Source organism: Grampus griseus, assembly GCF_964374135.1.
Source record: "Grampus griseus genome assembly, chromosome: 2".
Classification (NCBI taxonomy): Eukaryota; Metazoa; Chordata; class Mammalia; order Artiodactyla; family Delphinidae; genus Grampus; species Grampus griseus.
Genome location: NC_139018.1, coordinates 175,852,305 through 175,875,166, shown reverse-complemented (window position 1 = coordinate 175,875,166; position 22,862 = coordinate 175,852,305). Strand labels below are relative to the sequence as shown.

General features: G+C 41.3%; 1 protein-coding gene across 4 annotated transcripts in view; it reads left to right on the top strand.

Annotated features, from left to right (window-relative positions):
• The window catches only part of WAC (WW domain containing adaptor with coiled-coil), an 86,257-nt gene that overhangs the window by 29,519 nt on the left and 33,876 nt on the right, over positions 1-22,862 (top strand). For all 4 annotated transcript variants that reach the window (XM_082647755.1, XM_082647754.1, XM_082647753.1 and 1 more), the window contains exon 4: positions 18,806-18,912. In XM_082647755.1, coding sequence (XP_082503881.1) covers positions 18,806-18,912 — 107 coding nt within the window. The remainder of the gene's footprint in view (positions 1-18,805; positions 18,913-22,862) is intronic.

Sequence of the window (22,862 nt, the reverse complement as noted above, 5' to 3'; positions counted from 1 at the left end):
TTACAATTCAGCAGCTTCACCAGAATGTGAGGATATGTGTTTTTATTGGTTCTCTGTTACTTTTCCCTGCTACATGGTGAGCCCCTTCAGTCTCCAGATGGAGATCTTCCTTTATTTCAGGGAAGCTTTCTTTTCTCTTGGGTGCCCTCCCTGTTTTCTCTCCTCCTTTTCAGGACCTCCAGTTCTAGATATGTTGGCTTCATCCTTCACATCTGGCATCTTACCTCTAAATGCTGTCATCTCTGTCCTTCTGTCCCATGTATTTTGTGATATTTCTCAGGTCTGTGTTCCTTGTGGTTGACATTGCTTGCAGCAGTATTGATTCTTTCATTACTTCTAAGGTGGTTTTTGTTTCTTGGATTTCATCTTTTCACTGAGTTCCTCCTCTTATTTATTCCACCCCCCTCCTTTGTATCCTTTTATCTCTTGCTTTGTTTCGTAGAATTCATGTTCTCTTTATTTCTTGAGATAAAAGAGAATTTGTTTTAAGAAGTTACTGGTTTCCTGAGATTTCTTTTGAAGTATTCTTCTGTTTAGGTTATTATATACTGCCACTTTGGTCTCTCCACAGGCTCTGTGTGGAATGGTTTCTGTGTACTTGAGTGAAGTCATTCTGTTGGGTTTTAAATATATATAGGTAAAGTGTGATTAGATTCTCTTTGTTTCTTACTCTTCTGGACACTGTCTTAATTGTAGCCTTAGAAGTTGGTGGTTCCTAAAATGAGTCCAGACAAAGGGAAGAAGGTGAGGGAGGTGTCTTTTAGGAGGAGAGTGATCATGTGGGAAAGTAGCAGTTCATACTGTTTTCTCCGAACTTCTGCCTTTTTTTAAAAATAAATAAATAATTTTATTGGTTGATGGATTTGATTTTTGGCTGTGTTGGGTCTTCGTTGCTGTGCGTGGGCTTTCTCTAGTTGCGGCGAGCGGGGGCTACTCTTCGTTACGGTGCGCGGGCTTCTCATTGTGGTGGCTTCTCTTGTTGTGGAGCACAGGCTCTAGGCATGTGGGCTTCCGTAGTTGTGGCACGCGGGCTCAGTAGTTGTGGCACGTGGGCTCAGTAGTTGTGGCACATGGGCTCAGTAGTTGTGGCATGCGAGCTCTAGAGTGCAGGCTCGGTAGTTGTGGCGCACGGGCTTAGTTGCTCTGCGGCCTTGGGATCTTCCCGGACCAGGGCTCAGTGGATTCTTAACCACTGCGCCACCAGGGAAGCCCTGAACTTCCACTGTCTTTAATTCTCTTTCCAAGAGTCAACGTCTGTGGATCCAGGCAGGGTTTTAGAGTGGCAGGGCTCTCCTCTGATTCAGGTAGTTCTCTACTCAGTTGGGCCGAGTGACCCTCTCTCCCCCCTCTTCTGTCTGCCATTTAAGTAGAAAAATACACATGTAAAGTAGTGTGATTCTGTCTTTGGGTATTAGATGTATGTGCAGAAAAAAAGCCTGTGAGGATACAGTTATCCTTCCTCATGTTTTTCTGTAGCTTCCAATTATAATATTAATACCTGTTCTTTATTTTAGAAAATCAAATAATAGTTATTGCAATTAAAAAACAGTAAAAGACTCAATCGCGGGTGTGGTTCTTGGTATTAAAAAGGTATTGCCTGGTGATAAGATGATCATTATGTAAAGATCATTCCTCATTAGACACTTTTTCATATTAAGGAGACATCCAGCTATTTCTACAGTTAGTTGTTTAATGCTTTGAAATTTATCAAATGCTCTTCATTATCTGTTGACAGCATATTTTAAGAAGTTAACATTCAATGTGTATATTCATGCAAGACTTTGAATATTCAACTGTTGCTCTGCTATTGCTCTGCAATTCTTGTTAATGTTTGCCAGGATTTTCCAGTTGGTTAATTTTATGATTGAGTCTGATTCTGGAACAGATTATATACTTTTTCCTTGAAAGTTTGAAACAGCTCCTCAATAAATCTATATAATCTAAGTCTGGCTAGAACTGTGATTGGACAGGGAGGGGGGTGAGGAACCGGAAGATTGGGACTGAAGGGAGAGCGAAGAGATAATGAAATAATATTCTTTGTGCAAAGCGTGTTGTCATCAAATCAGTATGTAGGTTAAACATTATCAGCAAATGTCATCTATCTGTTGCAGCTTCTCTTCCCCCTTATTCTGAGCTTCTGTTTTTATTTTTAAAATACTTCATAGTGTTTTGCATATGTCACTTAAATGTTTATAAAACTGGTTTAGGTGGTATGGCAGTGTTGACTCTCCCCTTTAACAGACACCATTTCACAGTTGGAGCACACCTAGGTACACAGTGTCCAGTGTTCGTTCACCAGTACCTTATCCCAAACTGCAGGCCTGTCTTGATCCAAAGCAGGATGACCCCCCAGCAAAAACAGATGGAGTAAATGCTGTTTGTTTGCATATGTCTCTGTTAAGGGACACACAAGAGCAGTATTCAAAGTGTCTTATCTGTAAGAGGAAACTTACTGTTTTCCTTGAGGTAACTCTGCTGGAATATGCTGCCTTTTTTCTTTCATATACCTTAAAATTTTGGGAAAAGCGCTTTTCCAGTTTATATTATGTTGTACAGGTAACAGAATGGAGGGTAAGTTTTTTTTTTTTTTTTAAGCCTAAGGCTCTGTTTCAGTGATCTTAGTTTATTTTTTTGGCTGCATTGAGTCTTCGTTGCTGTGCTTTCTCTAGTTGCGGTGAGCGGGGGCTACTCCTCGTTGCGGGGCGCGTGCTTCTCGTTGCGGTGGCTCCTCTTGTTGCGGAACATGGGCTCTAGGCACGTGGGCTTCAGTAGTTGTGGCTCACGGGCTCAGTAGTTGTGGCTCGTGGGCTGTAGAGCGCAGGCTCAGTAGCTGTGGCACACGGGCTTAGCTGCTCCGTGGCATGTGGGATCTTCCCAGACCAGGGCTCGAACTGGTGTCCCCTGCATTGGCAGGCGGGTTCTTAACCACTGTGCCACCAGGGAAGTCGAGAGTAATTTTCAATTTCAGTGGGTGTTTCAGGTCATGAGTGTCTTGTTAGAACTCTTTGCTGTGTCATGTTATTTATATTTAACAGGTGAAGTTTATATACCTGCTCATGATACATAGAACTTGTTACTACTACCTAGCCTTTCGACAGCTAATCTCTGGAGATTATCTATGTCATTTCTTTTTTCTTTTTTCTTTTTTTTTTTTTTGTGGTACGCGGGCCTCTCACTGCTGTGGCCTCTCCCGTTGCGGAGCACAGGCTCCGGACGCGCAGGCTCAGCGGCCATGGCTCACGGGCCCAGCCGCCCCGCGGCATGTGGGATCTTCGCGGACTGGGGCACGAACCCGTGTCCCCTGCATCAGCAGGCGGACTCTCAACCCCTGCGCCACCAGCGAAGCCCTGTTATTTCTTTTTAAATGATACTGTATGGAGCCCAGAGGTTCCAAGAATGTGACTGGGCTAATTATTGTCCTTAATCCCCCACTACCACCATTGCAGGAAGAGCAGCTCCTGTTGTGGTATTGGGCTTCCATTCATGTGTCTATTTTAGAGTCTGTTGAGAAACTCAAGCACCGTTGTAACTACATGCAGGGTTTATAGCGTGGCATGACAGGCAAGGTTCCCTGTGCTCAGGGAGCTTCCCTCCTAGGGGAAGAGACATGATCTAAGGTAGATGAACAGGATGATCTCATACTGGGATGTGTGCTGTAAAGGAAGTGAATTACGATTTGAAAATGGCAATGTCAGGAGAGAGGGAGGCAGGTGTAGGAGGTGGTCAGGGAAGGGCTTTTTTAGGGGCAGCTTGTGAGTTGACACCTGAAGGATGAGCAGCCAGCCATGTAAGCAAGAAATTTTGTGGCTTGAAGTTGGGGGGAGAATATTAGGTAACCATTTCTCTAGAAAGAATCCTCTTAAACCTCTTTTTTAGTCTTTTATGTTACCCTTAGAGATGCCTACTTTTAATCTGCTTTTTTCATGATGCACCCAGTACTGTTCAAAAGCACCCAAAAAAAAAAGAACCTCAAAAGCAAAAAATAGGTTTTTAATTATTTATTTTGACAGTCCTTTGTCCAGAAGATAAAAATCTGTTTGTTTTCTTTTTTTTTTTCCCTTAGTTTGATTTCCAAGGCCCTTGATGTCTTTAGCTTAAGTTCGCTTTATTCCCTTTTATCTCATTTGGGAACCGCATGTTCCTGTCAAACTAGTTTTACTCATTGCCCTCTGAACCCTTGCCATTCTGTGTTTACCTCTTTTTATGCCAGTTGCTCCTATTGTTTTCCGTGACTGAAGTTTATTCTCCATTTCATTGTACCCAGTTAAATCTCTTAGATCTGTGTAGTTTCTCACTATCTTAGTGTAACTGAGAGTTTTAAGTGTATGAAACATTTAGGACATGGCACATACTTGAAGATTCCTTTGGTCATTTTTCATCCTTTCATAGATGGAGTGAGGGGTTACCATGACCATGAGGTTTCCAAGGTTGAACTCTGCCACTTCTTGCTCAGTTGATTAGTCAGGAGGTGAAAATACTTGGAGAGAGACCTTGAGGCATGCCAGCACCTGCGCCTCTTTCTCTGTCTCTAAAGGCATCAGCTTGGGAGGATGCTTAGTTTTTCAGTTGCAGTTTCCTACTCTCCCTTTTAGAATCTTAGGATAATTTCATAAATTAACTAAAAGTGCTCGTTGTTTTCCATACTAACTTATGTTTTTCTCTCAAAGGAATGCATTCTGTCCTTAGGCTAGCCAGTCAGCTAATTAAAAAACGAGAAAACATAGGGAGCAATGTGAGATGTAGTCTTGATTACACTGCATAAGAATAGCTGTTAAGGACAGTGTGTGCTGTGATGGGGGCTTGTTTTTAGATTGAGGGATCAGGGAGGGCTTTTCTAAGGATTTGGCATTTAAGATGAAACCTAAGGATGACCTGAAGAAATAGGCAGACGGAGTGGGAGGTAAGCGGTGAGGGGGTAGAATGTATGAAGGATCTAGGGTAGGAAAGAACTGGGCATATATTCAAAGAACTGAAAGAGGCCAGTGTAGCCAAAGTGTAGTGAATGGCTTCCTTCTGTACTCATTAAAATTCAAAACACATGTCATGATCTGAGGTACATGTTTAAAAGATTACTTTGACTATTCTGTAGAGAGTGTTTTGAAATGGAGATAAGAATGATAGTGGGAGAGCAGTTAGAATATTATGGTGAGCCCAGCGAATTTCTGCTGGAGTCAGTAAAGAGGAGGAGATCGCTAGTCCAGGATTAAGTCTGCATAGCCCTGTGGTGCTCACTGCCTGTGTGCTGTGTGTGTTAGCAAACTAAGTGCCTGAGATCGCTGAAGAGTTGAGAGTTGATAATTTTTTTAGGCAAGTAGAAGTATAAGGCGCTGAATCTTAAGGGCATAGGCAGTTTGAAGGCTGTAGACTTTTATTGTTACTTTGTTAATACAGCCCTCCTGAAGAGCTAACAGAAAGGAGGATAAAAATCTTACTCTAAAATCTTCATTAATCCCATAGTGAAAAGTCACATGGCAGAGGTCAAAAGAGGTTGTTAACGTTGCTAAGTATGGCATTTCAGATTTAGTTGTGACTTTTTTGCAGCCCTGCACACTGTAAACCAGTACCTTATTTGACAAGTGGAGGTAACTGTACAAGTTCGATGACCTCTTCAGTTTTTAGTAAAGTAGAGGCAAAATCTTGACTGAAGCCCAGGTTGCCTGATTGCGGCCTGATTGAGTACCCTTCACTAAATGAGTGGTTCTCAACTTGGTTAGACCCAACCTCCCCATCCTGTAAAAAAGCAAAATATTTTAAACGTTATTTTTAAAAATTAAAATATAATTCACATACCATGCAATTAATCCCTGCCAGCCCTCCCCCCCCAGAAAAAACCTCCTGTACCTGTTAGCGGACATTCTCCATTTTCTTCCCCTCCCTGCCCGCGCCCAGACCACTCGTCTGCTTTCTGTCTTGATAGATTGTCCTGTTATGGACATTTCATAGAAATGGATTCTATGCGGTCTTCTGTGATTGGCTTTTTTCACCTAGCATGGTGTTTTTGAGGTTTGTTCACGTTGTATCATGTACTTAATTCCCTCCCCCCTCCCCCAGGTTAAAGTTTATTCACTAACGGTAATTCTCAGAGCCTTTAAAGCACATTTTAGTTTTCCGTAAAACAGTACCATATACAGCTTTTTCCAGGTTCGCGTGACCATGCAAGATTGTTTATTGAAAACATCTCATAGGATTAGAATTTGAGAAATGATGACGGACTTCTGTATAAGCTAGACAAGTAGAAGTCACATGTAAGATATGGTAGACTTTTTTTTTGGTAACATTTTTATTGGTGTGTAATTCACGTCCCGTACAGTTGGCCCATTTACAGTGAACTGTACGGGAGTTCAGTTGTGCAGCCACCACCACAGCCAGTTTTAGAATGTTTTTGTCATCCAAACAGAAACCCTGTGGCTCTTACTGTTCCCGTCTCCCACGTGCCCGCGGCCCTAGGCAACCATTCATCTCCCTTCTGTCTCTGTAGTTGGCCTATTTTTTTTTTTTTTGGCAGTATGCGGGCCTCTCACTGTTGTGGCCTCTCCCGTTGCGGAGCACAGGCTCTGGACGCTCAGGCGTCTTGTTGTAGTCTTGTTACTGGCTTATTTCACTTAGCATACTATTTTCAAGGTTCATCATGTTATAACATGCAGCAGTACTTGTTCCTTTTTGTTGAATAATACTCCATAGTATAGATATACCATGTTTTATTCATTTGTTAATCATTTGTGGGACATTTGGTTTGTTTCCGTGTCTTGGCTGTTTCGAATAGTGTGCAATGAACATTTGTGGACACATGCTTTCATTTCTGTTAGACATGTACCTAGAGGTAGAATTGCTGGGTTATATGATAACTCTATGTATAACCTTTTCAGGAACTGCCAGACTGTTTTCCAAAGCAGCTGAGTGCTTAGATTCACAGCAGCAGTGTGTAGGAGGGTTCCAGTTTCTCTACATCCTCATCAACACTTGTTAAGCCTGTCTGTTTCTGTTTTTTCTTTTTTTTTTTTTTGGGGGGATGCGGGCCTCTCACTGCTGCGGCCTCTCCCATTGCGGAGCACAGGCTCTGGACGCTCAGGCTCAGCGGCCACGGCTCACGGGCCCAGCCTATCCGCGGCACGTGGGATTCTCCCGGACCAGGGCATGAACCCGCGTCCCCTGCATCGGCAGGCGGACTCTCAACCACTGCGTCACCAGGGAAGCCCAAGTCTGTCTTTTTGATGGTAGCTATCCTGATGGATGTGAAGTTGTATCTCATTGCAGGTTTAATTTGCATTTCCCCAACGGCTAACGTTGTTGAGCATTTTTTCATGTGCCTTTTGGCCATTTGTGCGTCTTTGGGGAAAGTTGGGATGTTTCACTCTTTTTTTTTGGCTGCACCACGTGGCATGTGCTCCCCTGACCAGGGATCGAACCTGCGCCACCTGCGTGTGGAAGCGCGAGGTCTTACCCACTGGACCACCAAGAAAGCCTGTTTCACTCTTCTGAAGTCTGGTTTTTCTTTTTTATTGAGTTGTGAGAGTTCCTACTGGTAGAACCAGATAAAAGCCCTTTGCATAAGATTTGCAAGTGTGTTCTCCCATTCTGTGGATTGTCTTCTTCTTGACACAGAGTTTGAAGCACAGAGTTGTTAATTTTGACAAAGTCTAATTTGTTTTTCTTTTCGCTTGTTTTTTTGGCAGTATTTTACACCTGTATTTTAAGAGTTTTACAGTTTTTGCTCTTACATTAATTTCTGTGATTCATTTTGAATATTTGTGTATGATGTGAGGAAGGGAGCCAACTCAGTGTTCTTTGTTGCATGTGCACCTTCTCAAGTATTTTGTAAATGTCCCGTTTCTAGCCTGTAGACAAGCATGAATAATACGTGCTACCTGCACATGTAAGAACAGGAAAGATATGGGCAGCTTCAAAGGAGATAATGTTAAATGTGATTTTCACAAAGTAGTTTGTATCACCTTGCTGAAAATATTTAGCATGTTCATTTGGGATGAACATACAGGATATATTTAGCATGTTCATTTGGGATAAACATACAGGATAGCAGTACTGTTTTTTTAAATAAATTTATTTATTTTATTTATCTTTGGCTGCGTTGGGTCTTCGTTGCTGCGCGCGGGCTTTCTCTAGCTGCGGTGAGCGGGGGCTACTCCTCGTTGCGGTGCGTGGGCTTCTCATTGAGGCGGCTTCTCTTGTTGTGGAGCACGGGCTCTAGGCAGGTGGGCTCAGTAGTTGTGGCGCATGGGCTTAGTTGCTCCACGGCATGTGGGATCTTCCTGGACCACGGCTCGAACCCGTGTCCCCTGCGTTGGCAGGTGGATTCTTAACCACTGCGCCACCAGGGAAGCCCAGCAGTACTATTTTTAACATAGTCTTTATTAATGAAAGTCATTGAGAGCTGTTATCTTTCATTTATCTCTACTAGTTTAATTATTTTTGGTCCTAACGCTCTTAACAAGGGTGTCTTCTTGTTACCATTTCTTTGTAATAAATACAAGTGCAGGTGTATTGTATGGCATTATTGATGAAATTTTTCTGAGTGGTGAACATTTTGGTAAAAGTTCAAAACAAAACTAAGTATAATACAATTTGTGCAACAGTTACATTCCTACAAAATTCAGCAGGTTGTATTAAGCAGAATCAGGCTCTGGGCTCAGCTGATTAGAAACTGATTTTTCAGATATGCAACAGTTCTTTGAGAAATGTCCTGTGCACAGTAGTCATCCCTGGCCGCCTCTCACTAAGTGTCAGTGGGCATCTTCGTCTAGAGCAGTGCTGTCCAGCAAGCCACGCATGCAATTTTAAATTTTCTAGTAGCCAATGTCTGGAATTAATTTTACTAATACACTATTTAACCCAATATATTACGTAATATAAAAGTATTAATGTGCTATTTTACACTTTTTTGGTACTGAGTCTCTGAATCCATTGTGTATTTACACATAACGGCAAATCTCAGGTTAGAGGAGCTGCACGTCATGTGCTCACTAGCTGTGTGTCGGCCGGTGGCTGTCATTTGGATGGCGCAGGTCTGTGGGGAGTAACTCACCTACCGGGGACTGTCAGGTTGCCAGCCCCTGGTTGACACGTCATCTTACCTGTTTCCCCTCTCCCCAGGAGAAAGTCTGGTTAGCTACAACTTCTGCTTTTCACCACCAGTTAGCTCATATGCAGTTGGTGAATGGCATCAGTGTAAACTGAAGTTGTGTGTTGGTTCATACATGAAATTTTGTTTTTCTAGGCAGTGCAAATCAAAATAGTAGGAGTTAAGGTTATAACCTTCAAATAGAAAGAAAAAGCCCTCAACTAGCTGTACAGGCAGGACCCCTAAAGAACATTTCAAGTCTGCTCCCCTCGTCTTGCATGGCTCCCTCTCTGTGGCAAGTTGCACTTTTCTTCTCTATTTGGATTGTAGCCTCAATGCTCAGAATTTCATTTCCATGTTCTCAACCCCAGCAATTTAATATCCCCTGAAGCAGTCTGCAACCATGCTGAGCTGCTTGCCGGTGCTGTTCAGGTTTTTGTTAGTGCTCTGGTTGTGGTAAAGTTGCATAGTTTCGAGTGATTTGCTTCTACCCTATTTTTCCCATAAAACTTTTAGTGTGCAATTTTGCAGAGTTTAAGGTTTTTCAGGAAAACATTTATTATGTTATGGCAGAAATACCCATTACAGATACATGACATCCTTTGTGAAATCCCTTTATTTTTAAATATTTGTGGTCTCTGGTTTGAAGTGATGAGAGGAGGACACTTGGAATAAAGTGCAATCTGCATACGGACCACCAAAACCATTTTGACAGAGGGAGTGCCTATTAATAATTCAGGTCTTGAGGTCCCGTCTCATATAGTGTGACTCACAATCTCTGTGAAATTCAACTTTGAATTCGACATTTTTTAATAGACTGAAGTTCGAGGTCCACTACTGAACCTTAGTCATGCCTGCTACCTGCTTGTGTTAGTTTGAATAGCAGTTCGGGGTGGTGGATGTACTTGAAATCTTTCATTATCATTATAGGTGTACCTTACGTGTTCTTTCCAGTTTCTTGGAGAAGGCATTAAGACTTAATTTCTAAGTCTGAGGATGTAGTAGGGAATTCCAGTGGTTGTCTTGTTCTGAATAAGGACACAAATGCCATAGTGTTTTGCCCCTGAGTAGAGTGGAAACTAGTTTCACCTTTAAAAAAGCTGCTTGCATTTCCCAGCCTTGTTTGTTTATATAGAATTGTATATACTTCCCACTTGCCACCTAATATCCAACTTCCCTTTTTCTAAATGCGAGGGCAATCTAATTGCTTAACACCCATTTCTTGCTGAGTTAGGTGAGTTTTGCTACATTTTTTGGGTCCATTTCCCATAGTACTCTCTTAGGGCTCCATCTTTCTCAGACTGTAGGTTATATCCTTCTCACCCTTAAGATCTACCTTCTGAAGTTTAGAGAGTGACAAGTAGGAGGGATTATTCTGCCTTTTAAATAGTGAAAATTCTGTCAGGGAAGAAGTCAGCATCTTACATTGTTATGTTAACTATCTGTCTTAGATGAATATTGTCCAGTCCAGGAGTCAGCAAACTTTTTTTATTTTTATTTATTTATTTATTTTTTGTTAGTTTCTGCTTTATAACAAAGTGAATCAGTTATACATATACATATGTTCCCATATCTCTTCCCTCTTGCGTCTCCCTCCCTCCCACCCTCCCTATCCCACCCTCCCTATCCCACCCCTCCAGGTGGTCACAAAGCACCGAGCTGATCTCCCTGTGCTATGCGGCTGCTTCCCACTAGCTATCTACCTTACGTTTGGTAGTGTATATATGTCCATGCCACTCTCTCACTTTGTCCCAGCTTACCCTTCCGCCTCCCCATATCCTCAAATCCATTCTCTAGTAGGTCTGTGTCTTTATTCCTGTCTTACCCCTATGTTCTTCATGACATTTTTTTTCTTAAATTCCATATATATGTGTTAGCATACGGTATTTGTCTTTCTCTTTCTGACCTACTTCACTCTGTATGACAGACTCTGGGTCTATCCACCTCATTACAAATAGCTCAATTTCGTTTCCTTTTATGGCTGAGTAATATTCCATTGTATATATGTGCCACATCTTCTTTATCCATTCATCCGATGATGGACACTTAGGTTGTTTCCATCTCCAGGCTATTGTAAATAGAGCTGCAATGAACATTTTGGTACATGACTGTTTTTGAATTATGGTTTTCTCAGGGTATATGCCCAGTAGTGGGATTGCTGGGTCATATGGTAGTTCTATTTGTAGTTTTTTAAGGAACCTCCCTACTGTTCTCCATAGTGGCTGTACCAATTCACATTCCCACCAGCAGTGCAAGAGGGTTCCCTTTTCTCCACACCCTCTCCAGCATTTATTGTTTCTAGATTTTTTGATGATGGCTATTCTGACTGGTGTGAGATGATATCTCATTGTAGTTTTGATTTGCATTTCTCTGATGATTAGTGAAGTGAGCGTTCTTTCACGTGAGCAAACTCTTTCTTAAAGGGCTGGATAGTAAAAATTCTAGTCTTCCAGTCCACATAGTCATTGCCACAGTGAAAAGAGCAAAAGTAGCCGTAGACAGTACTTAAGTGGCTGTGGCTGCACCACACACCCAGCAGGTTGGATCCTTGTGTTCTCGTGTGATACTAGCATCCAGTCATGTTGCCACCTCTCCTTTTCATGTCTGCCTTGGGTTGGAGCTCGGGACAGGAGAACTTTGCCCACTCCTGTAGGTCGATCAAGTTGCAAGGATAAACATAAAACGCCCCCCCGCCCCGCCTTTTGCCCCCTCCCAAAAGCAAGACCCCAAGTAATTCTCAGTAGTATCCCTTTCTTAGAAGTCTTGAATACTTGCTTTATCAGTCTTAACTTTAATTTTTTAAGGTTGGTTTAAATGTGTATTGCTTAAAACCAATTTTATCCCACTTAGCCACAACTTCTACTTTTCTCAAGGAGATAATTTCTGTTTCTTTAAAGTAGCAAGCCTTTTTCTTGGTAATGTAAAGAAAGCATAATTTTTTTTAGGGCACCAGACATACAAACAGTTTTTGCTTCCATTGCTTTGTTGGGCCAAACAGCATCTATGAGATGATCTCTCACCAGCATACATGTATGTAAATCTCTGGATTTAGCATTGAAAATCTGAGTTCAGGTTTTATGCATGGCTCTGCTTTTCTTTGGATGTGTTACCATCCTCAAATCACTTATTCTTTCTCTCGGCTTTAGACTCTACATTCTACTACTACTACTACTACTACTACTTAAAAAAAAAAAACCCTTCTGTTCTTATCCTGAAACATACAAATCCATCCATCATGGGATAGGATATAACAGTTTGTGTGAGTTTTTAAGATAAAATAGGAGTTTTCAAAGAAACACTGTTCTGTAGCACTTTAAGGTACGGCTGTAGGAAACCATAACCGTAATCATTGCTCTGACCTTGATTTCCTGCTTGCATGTTACTTCATGTTGGGAAGAACTACATGGAGAAATTAAAAGCCTCAGTGCTTTTAATGCCTCCCTTCCCCCCCAGTGCTTTGGAAGATAATATAAACTGTAGCTTTTTAAATGGAGAGTTACCTTTGTTCAGCTTATCCTGGTCCTGATCCTCAGAGGCAGAGCTGCCCTGCCATCAGTTCTAAGTGCATGCTTCTGGCGCTGATCCACAGCTCTGTTGCCGGCTCTATCATGCTTCCTGTAACACCTTTCACTTAGTTTGGTTCCTTAGGAATGTGAGTTTATCCCTAGTCTTGCAGTAAAATATCTGTATCTCACTCTTGCCCCTCACTTCTTTTTTCTTTTTTCTTTTTTCTTTTCCTTTTGTTTTGGCCACACCTCGTGGCTTCTGGGATCTCAGTTCCCCGACCAGGGATAGAACCCGCGCCTTCAGCAGTGAAGGCACCGAGTCCTAACGACTGGACCGCCAGAGAAGGAAGTCCTCCTCACTTCTTTCTTAAGTTAACAGTTGTTAGTTCTGCGAAGTGTTCTAGGTAAATCTGTTTCGTAGAATGTGGAGTCTAGTCCCCATTCAGAAAGCTCCTGTTTCTGCAAATGACTTTCCTCTCAACAGCTGATGCCGTTTTTCTCTCGATTATGAAGTCTTATGCTGGTGTGCCTTGGTGCTTATGGTTTCTACTTGTTACGTCATGCCCTCTGAAAGCACTGAGAGTAGACCTGAGAACTGTCCCATAACGTCTGTCAGGCTGGTGGAAGACAGGTCACTTCTTCAGAGGTTAAGAGCTTAATTGGGTGCTTGTCAATTTTTTGAATTTCCATGGATATGAAGACTAACACTAAAGTGAATTCCTGTATCTTAACCTCATGAGAGATCAATAGATTTCATTTCTAATCAATCTTAGGCTTATAGAGTACTATCCCTATCATGTCTTCTAAGAAACCTTTTGTGTGGCACTTTAATCTCATAGACTTACATCTTGCTCAAGAACGTATGCAAATAAATGTCAGGGCATCTAACTCAGGCTTCTCAGTGAACTACTCTGGGGATCATTTCAGTCAGTAATATCGGCCTTTTCTTCAACATTGCCAACATATTTATGGAAATTTCCGTGGAAATCTCAACTCGTCGTGTATATAAGTATGGTGTTGTAGTAGTCCATGTTACTGTTTCTTTTTTATTTGCATGCAGCTGTAAAGCTTGATTTTAAAAAAAAAGAAATTCATCAGTTACAGCTGAAAAGTGCAAATTTTGCCATAGAGCAGAGATTTTCTTTAAAGTCTAATTTGGAGTATTGAGTTTTCTTTGAATGTGATGGGGTCCTCATACCACCCCCCCAGGTTTGATGATCCTCTTAAGAGGAGTCATAGGACCTTGATAGCATGGCTACGACTTACGAACCATGAAAGAATACAAAATGTAGTCGGCAAAGGGAAAAGGCATCTGGGGCAAAACCTGGAAGACACCAGGTGCAAAAAGCTTCTAAGAATCTTGCCCCAGTGGAGTCACACAAGCAGACGCTTCATTCCTCCAGCAACGAATTGTGACAACACTGGTGAAATGTTGTCCACCAGGAAAGCTTATTAGAGATTTAGTACCCAAGGTTTCTATTGGATTTGGGTTCTTAGGTAGGCATCTCTGCCTAGTTTTCACCAGAAGTCTGGATTCTCAGTAGGAAAGCAGGTGTTCAGCATAAACCATATCGTCTGCACAACAGCTTAGCCACAGTCAGCCACTCTTGGCAGTTACTGTTGTGGCAGCTCTTCCTCCTGAAGAGTCACTGTGCCAGCCAGGGACCAACTCTGCAAGCAGGCTTTTCTGAGGACCGCAGTCTCAGTTTCCGTGCTAACCTTCCTGTATGCGTGAGCTTATTCTTGACTGATTTCTTCTTTCAGTCGTGTTCATTCTTACAGTGTTTATTGAAGAATTCATTGACTACTGTATTAAAAAAAAGTTTAGGGTGTTTTACATAAATACATACCATCCAGCAAGACAAATTTAAAAGTAAGTAGATGATGAAGAAACTGTCGGGCATCTCAAGCAGCGGTCTTGCTGGGAAATTTCCTCTCTTGTATCAGCTACATTTTGCTGGGCACTTAACCCCCTTTTGTCTTTAGTCATATCACTCGCTTTTTTGGATCTGAAGCTGCTTCTAGTTTCCCCAGTAACTTGGGTCCTATCCAGGATTAAATCTTGGTCATTGCCTTTTCTCTCGCCATGCCGTCACTTCATTCTGAGCTCATAGTGCTTGTTCATTATATTCTATGTGCGTCCCCTAACTTTCATCTTTTTAAAAAAATTTAATTTATTTATTTTTGGCTGTGTTGGATCTTTGTCACTGCGCGCAGGCTTTCTCTAGTTGGCGGAGAGCAGGGCCTACTCTTTGTTGCCGTGCGTGGGCTTCTCATTGCGGAGCACGGGCTCTAGGTGCATAGGCTTCGGTAGCTGCGGCACGCGGGCTCAGTAGTTGTGGCACATGGGCTTAGTTGCTCCGCAGCATGTGGGATCCTCCCGGAGCAGGGATCGAACCCGTGTCCCCTGCATTGGCAGGCGGATTCTTAACCACGGCGCCACCAGGGAAGTCCCCATCTTTTTAATGGAAGAGACTTCTTGATCCACTTCTAAATTCCTTTTCCTCCTCATTTCTTTTTTTTTAAGTTAAAGTTGTTAGTTTTGCTAAGTGTTCTAGATAAATCTGTTTCATAGAATGTGAAATCTAGTCCCTATTCAAAAAGCCCCTGGCAGAAGACCTAAATAGACATTTCTCCAAAGAAGATATACAGATTGCCCACAAACACATGAAAGGATGCTCAACATCACTAATCATTAGAGAAATGCAAGTCAAAACTACAGTGAGGTATCCCCTCACACCTGTCAGAATGGCCATCATCAAAAAATCTGCAAACAATAAATGCTGGAGAGGGTGTGGAGAAAAGGGAACCCTCCTGCACTGTTGGTGGGAAGGTAAATTGGTACAGCCACTATGGAGAACAGTAGGGAGGTTCCTTACAAAACTACAAATAGAACTACCATACGACCCAGCAATCCCACTACTGGGCATATACCCTGAGAAAACGGTAATTCCAAAAGAGTCATGTACCACAGTGTTCACTGCAGCACTATTTACAATAGCCAGGACATGGAAGCAACCTAAGTGTCCATCGACAGATGAATGGATAAGGAAGATGTGGCACATATATACAGTGGAATATTACTCAGCCATGAAAAGAAATGAAATTGAGTTGTTTGTAGTGAGGTGGGTGGACCTAGAGTCTGTCATACAGAGTGAAGTAAGAAAGAGAAAAATTCTGTATGCTAACACATATATATGGAATCTTAAAAAAAAAAAAAAAAAAAAACATGGTTCTGAAGGACCTAGGGGCAGGACAGGAATAAAGATGCAGACGTAGAGAATGGACTTGAGGACACAGGGAGCGGGAAGGGTAAGCTGGGACGAAGTGAGAGAGTGGCGTGGACATACATACACTACCAAATGTAAAATAGATAGCTAGTGGGAAGCAGCCACATAGCACAGCGAGATCAGCTCGGTGCTTTGTGACCACCTAGAGGGGTAGGATAGGGAGGGTGGGAGGGAGACACAAGAGGGAAGAGATATGGGAACATATGTATATGTATAACTGATTCACTTTGTTATAAAGCAGAAACTAACACACCATTATAGAGCAATTATACTCCCATAAAGATGTTAAAACAAACAAAAAAAAACCCTGTTTCTGAAAATTGGAATCCATGATCTCAAACCCTGCTGCTGCTTTATCAACTAAGTTTACTGAGTATTCTAAATCCTTTGTTGTCATTTCAAACAGTCTTCACAGCATCTTCACGAGGAGTAGATTCCATCTCAAGAAACCACTTTTTTCGCTTATCCATGAGAAGCAGTTCCTCATCCATTCAGGTTTTATCATGAGATTGCAGTAATTCGGTCACATCTTCAGCTCCACTTCTAGTTCTCTTGCTGTTTCCACCATGTCTGCAGTTCCTTCCTCCACCGAAGTCTTGAACCCCTCAAAGTCATCCGTGAGGGTTGGAATCAGCTTCTTCCAAACTTCTGTGAATGTTGATATTTTGACCTCTTACCGTGAATCATGAATGTTCTTAACGGCATCTACAATGGTGAATCCTTCCCAGAGGGTTTTCAATTCACTTTACCTAGATCAGTCAGAAGACTCACTGTCTGTGGCAACTATAGCCTTATGAAATGTATTTCTCAAAAAAGAACAGGAAGTTGAAGTGAGCCTTGATCCATGGGCTGCAGAATAGATGTTGTGTTAACAGGCCTGGAAACAACACGAATCTTGTCCATCTCCATCAGAGTTCTTGGGTGACCAGATGCCTTGTCAGTGAGCTGTAATATTTTGGGAGGAATCTTTTTTTCTTAGCAGTAGGTCTCAGCAGTGGGCTGAACATATTCAGTAAACCATGTTATAAACTGATGGGCTGTCATCCAGGCTTTGCTGTTCCTTTTACAGAGCACAGGCGGAGTAGATAGATTTAGCACAGAGTTCGTAAGGGCCCTGGGACTTTCAGATGGTAGATGAGCATTGGCTTCAGCTTCAAGTCACCAGCTGCCTTAGCCCCTGAGAGAGTCAGCCTGTCCTTTGAAGCTTTGATGCCAGCCATTGACTTCTCTCTATGAAACAGAAGGCTCTTTCATCTACATTGGAGATCTGTTGAGTGTAGGTACCTTCATGAGTGATCTTAGCTAGATCTCCTGGGTGACTTGCTGCAGCTTCTACATCAGCACTTGTGGCTTCACCTTGCGCTTCGATGTTACGGAGACCGTTTCTTTCCTTCAGCCTCATGAGCCAACCTCTGCTAGCTTCCTCACCTCTCTCAGCCTTCGTAGAATTGAAGAGAGTTGGGGCCTTGCTCTGGACTAGGCTTTGGCCTAGGGGAATGTTGTGGCTGGTTTGATCTTCTGTCCAGCTCACTAAAACTTTCTCCACAGGAGCAGTTAAGGCTGTTGCTCTTTCTTCCTTGTGTTCACTGGAGCAGCACTTCTAATTCTCCTTCTAGAACTTTTCTCTCGCATTCACAGCTTGGCTAACTGTTTGGTGCAAGAGGCCCCGCTTGCTTCCCGTCTTGGCTTTCGACCAGCCTTCCTCACTGAGCTTCACCGTGTCTGGCTTTTCACTCGGAGTGAGAGACGTGTGACTCTTTGTGTCACTGAGCACTGAGAGGCCATTGCAGGGTTATTAACTGGCCTCATTTCAGCATTGCTGTGTCTCAGGGAAGAGCGTGGCCCGAGGCGGGGCAGTGGAGGTGGTTGGTGGTGCTTCAGAACAGTTACAGTAGCAACTCAAAGGTCACTCACCACGGATCGCTGTAACAAATAGAGTAACACGAACAAGTTGGGAATACCGCGAGAATTACCAAACTGCGACACAGAGACGCGGGGTGAGCCAGTGCTGTTGGGAAAATGGCGCTGATAGATGTAAGATTGCCGCAGACCTTCGATTTGTAAGAAACCCAGTAACTGAAGCGCAATAAAGCAAAGCCCAGTAAAAGAGAGGTAGGCCTGTAGTTGTTCCTGTTGATTGAAATGGTTAATTCTTACTCATTTCTTCTCATAACAGCTCTGGTTCTGACTGCTAATTAATTTCCAGGACCACTGGACCATCTAAATTGCTCTTCCCACTTCCAGTTTTTTGTTCATCGTCTTGTAGCCTCCATACCACTTGCTAGCTCATTTTTGGGTGTGGGGAGTTGAATTATGTTACCTTGATGCTGAAAAATAAAGACATGGAATGAAATTGAAGTACTAACAGTTAGATTTTTGTAGTGGACCTTTTTGTATCATGAATCAAGTGTGGGTATTTATATCTTGGTTTTTCTTAAGACAATAGAAACCATCATCCCTGATGGTCTCTGAGATGTGTAGATTATTCATAAAACTCATGAATTACTTGTAAGCAGTTTTTAGGAAGAGTTGGTCCTGTAGTGAGGAGATATGATGCCATCTTCATCATCTTGAAAGCAGGCACCTTTCCTGAAACTTAACTTTTTGAAAACTTCATACTGTTTTAGTTGAAATTTGGCAAAACTTAAAAGAGCAAGTGTGGAAACTGTTTAAGAAGTTGAAAAATAATTGCAAAAACGTACTGGATAATTGTGACTTCTAGTTCTCTGTCAGTTGAACTTTTTTGCCTTTTCTCTATGTACGTTGTGTCTTTATTAGAACTTTTATTTTATAAAAAGCTACAAGTTGCTAGAAATGATAAAAATGAGGTTTTGCAATGATGAGTTAGTGATATACAGTGATCTGTAGTATGATAGAAACCAGTGCAAACATCAAATATGACTTATAATTCACTTTGCTTTTTATTTTTTAAGGGACCAGTTACTCTCCCCAAGAAAATTCACACAACCACAGTGCTCTTCATAGTTCAAATTCACATTCTTCTAATCCAAGCAGTAATCCAAGCAAAACTTCAGATGCAGTAAGTATATAAACATGCCCAGTTTTGTGTTCTTGGAATTCATTGCAAAAGAATTGTTTTTAAATCAAAGTTGATCTTTTCTTAACGCACTTGAACTAATGAGCTGGCCTTATTATTCGAACTGAGCGTGGTCCAAATATGCCATCTTGGTACTGTTTCACCAAGAAATAATATTGTTTGCCTTCCTCTGTGGAGCAGAATTTACCATTGTGATACTTGAGATACACAGAACTCTAGATTGTGAAACTTGTGGCTTAACTTGAGCTGCTGCTTTTCATAATCTATAAACTTCTGTTAAAAAAAAATTCTATAAATTTATTGAGTGTCTACTTGTATTACATACTCTACAAGACACTAGTGACATAGAGGTCCCTCTCCTGAAAGGCATGAAACCCAGTGAGGAGTTGTAGGTATTTCTAAAAATGAAGTAATTGTTAATGAAGTTAACTATTACTCAGGTTGAACTTTTTAGAGTCAAGGTTCAAACAAAAGTTTTAATACATTCATTCAAAAATAAGGTTTCAATTTCCCAGGCATATGCTAGGTTGTTGATGTATAGAACTGAGAAAATGTAGCCCATCTTAAAGGAACTTTTGGACCTATGGTGGAGACTGAAAAGTAAAGCATTAAAATGATGCATGTTAATGTTGCTGGGGAGCCCTCAAGAGGGGGGCTGCAGCCTGGAAGAGGAAGGTGTGCTGGCCAACAGACTGACTGTAACCCACGCAGTGGAAGAGGTTGGAATTTGTGTAGCATGAAAAGGAACAGCACCTACAAAGACGTAGAAGTATGAAATAACACCACATGTTTGCAGAACACAGACTTCGATGGTGTGGAGGAATGGCAGGGGCTCAGGTTACAGAGAGAAATGGGGCCGGATTACAAAGCATTCTCTGCCTTTCCAGGGAATATGAACTATATGTAAAGGCAGTGGAGAGCTACTAAAGGGTATAATCAGTGAAGTACCATGTTTGCAATTTTAAAAACATGATAGGAAAATACATTATAGGAAGGAAGAACAACTAGAAGGCTGTAGAAGTGTAGGCTGAATCCGGCAGACATTGCCTTTGTTACTCAGGTGATCATCATACCTGAATCGGTACTGAAAACCCTTGGGGTTTATTATTATTTGTCTCTTGTTGAATCAGTGTAGATAGTACATTTCCATAGAAAATTGAGACATCAGCGATTTTCATAAAAATTTTAGAGTAGTTTTTAGGGTCCAGTTAGGAAAACAGAACTCATACCGGTTATTTTAGCATAGAGAATTTCAAATACAGGAAAGGAAAAGGAACATATAGTGATTACCCCTGACGGCTGGGAGCAAAAGGAAGAGGTTGGGGTCATCAGAACCCAGTTGCTCAGAGGAAGAGCCTTGCACAGTTGGTGATGGTACCTCTGCGAGGTACGACGAAGCTGGTTCTGATTCTGGGTTGAGAGCTGGAAAATGGAACCCGCTGCACTGCGAGGCTTCTTCCTCCTGCCTTTCATCCCTCCTCTAATGCCTGGTATTGGCAGAATCTAAGAGGAAGCCAGCTGGCTAAACGGAATGTAATTGGCGTTATCCCAGCCTTAGCATCACAGAATAGAGAAAGGGTGGTATCGAGACTGAGATGACAGCTTGATGAACCTTCACAGGTGTTGTCATCACACTGCTTGTGCTGAATCACTTTCACTAAGACATATACTCAGCATTTTGCAATGCGTGTCTCTATTTTTGTGAAAAATGGCCCCATTAAATTAACAGGCTAGCACTAACCTAATGTTTCCTTTATTACTGACAGTTTAGATTTGGTATTTGCTATTAGGACAGAGGCGGGCCATGTGGACATCGTTTTGGTGGAAAAAATTCCTTATTCAGGGAAAACAGTTTCTGATTATTTTGATTTTCAAGAAATGGATTGACATAATGAAATCAGAAAGAATAAATAATGGGCATCAGATAAGTTTGAAAGATCCAAATTCTAAAGGGTGTCAGGGGACTGCGCTGTGTGAATGGAAACTGAAGACAGATTAAATGTCATGTGTTTTCAGAGTCAGGGTTCCCCTTTCTGTAGATTTCAACTCTGGGTATATAATTAACCTCAAGTAGTGGTCTTTTTCACCATAATGTACCCGGGGGAATGACATTTTTGCAAACTATAATTTAATGTTACCTGAGAGCCTGGGTTTTGAACATCTCTGAAGGTTACTTGTAAACTGACTTTGTCCTAAAATCACTTCCAGTGGAAGGTTTTTGAGTAGTAAAGTAAAACATAAGGTCGCCTTTCATTAATACTTTCATAATGAAAGAAGAGATGAACAGAAGAATATCAGGTAACCCAGGTCAACACATTATTTTAACCCAGGTTAAAATACGGAATAGCTTTTTTTTAAAGTGGGTTTTTATTTTGTGCTTTCTGAGCTTTAAATATGTCTTTGAAAATCAGTAGCAGTATTATTTGGAGTTGTGCACGCAGATACCTGTTTGTATGGCTGATTTATATTTATCAAGTTAACTGTTGGAAGTCGAGCTGCAGTTACCTTGTTTTTTAGTATGAAGATATTCACAGGCAGGCCTCGTTGAATTTAAATATGTAGCCTGTTGAACGCCTCCTGCTTCCTAATGTAAATCATGGTAGGATTTACAGACATCATGTAGGCTGCCTTAGATTATGTTATGCATATTCCTGATTTTTTTAAAGAGATCTCTTTATTCAGAAAATCTGTTTATTTAGGAAGAGAAATTTATTTCCCTTTAAAGACATTATAATTGGAATCTTCCCTTAAGTATCGTTTACCAATTTTGATTTGCTGGAAGTGCTTTAAATTCAGTCCTAGGTTACTTTGCATTTATACTCCAGCTCCCCTTGTTATGAATTAAATATCTTCTGTTATCAATTAAATATCTTCTGGAGGTTTTAAGTTGGAGATTCTTCTTTACATGTATTCTCTGTAACCAGTCTTGACTGAAGATATTCTACTTAACCATAGAACTCTTAGGACTCCATGAAATTCTTTGTTACAGTGAGTGCCATCTTTGATGTTATTTAATGAACTGTTCTTTATTAACAATGCATAATTAAATTCCGAGATTAACACTTTATTTTCCATAGTTTAACTTTGAGGAGAAGTGGTGGAACTCTATTTTGGAGAGAGTAAATAGGGAGATGCTTTTTTATTTAAGAAGAGAAAAGCAGCGTTGATATAAGTTCTAAAAGTCATTTTGAACTGAAGAGTAGACGGGTGCTACAGGAACTATTCAGTGCCATTCTTAGAGAGCAGCCATTCATGCTTCATAGTCTCAGGGCCTCTATATTCATGAAAATTGAGAGCTTCTGTTTATGTGGACTCCGTCGTGAGTAACCATATTAAAAATTAAAATTGATAAATTTGAAAGATAATTTAAAAATTGTAAAGCTATTACATGTCAACACATTTAATATATTTTTTTGAAAAATAACTTTCTATTTTTTTGAAAAATAGACATTGAGCATCTCTTTAAATGCCTGAGTAGGGAGAAGAAACATAGAATTTCATAGTTGTTCTACCTTCAGTCTTTTGTGATATCAGATCTCCCATAAAGCCTCTGAGAAAACTCCCCTGTGTTCTTGTGATAGAATGAGGAGGAAAAAGACAAAATTATCTGAGTATTATTTATGAAACTATTTATGAAAATAGTTGTGATTTTGTGAATGATCTCGGGGTTCCTCAAGGGTTCCTGGGCAGCACTTGGCAACTACAGCAAGCCTAATTTAGAAAACTTGAAATGTTTGCAAAACTTTTGTTTAATTCTTAATTTTAGATACCTTTTTTTAATCAAGGAACTTGAGAATCTAATATATAACGTGATGACTATAGTTGGTGATGCTGTATTGTGTCATGGAAATTTGCTAAGAGAGTAGAGCGTCAGTGTTCTAACCAGAAGAAGCGCCTGTGAGTGAGGTGACGAGACAGACGTGGTAGTTAAC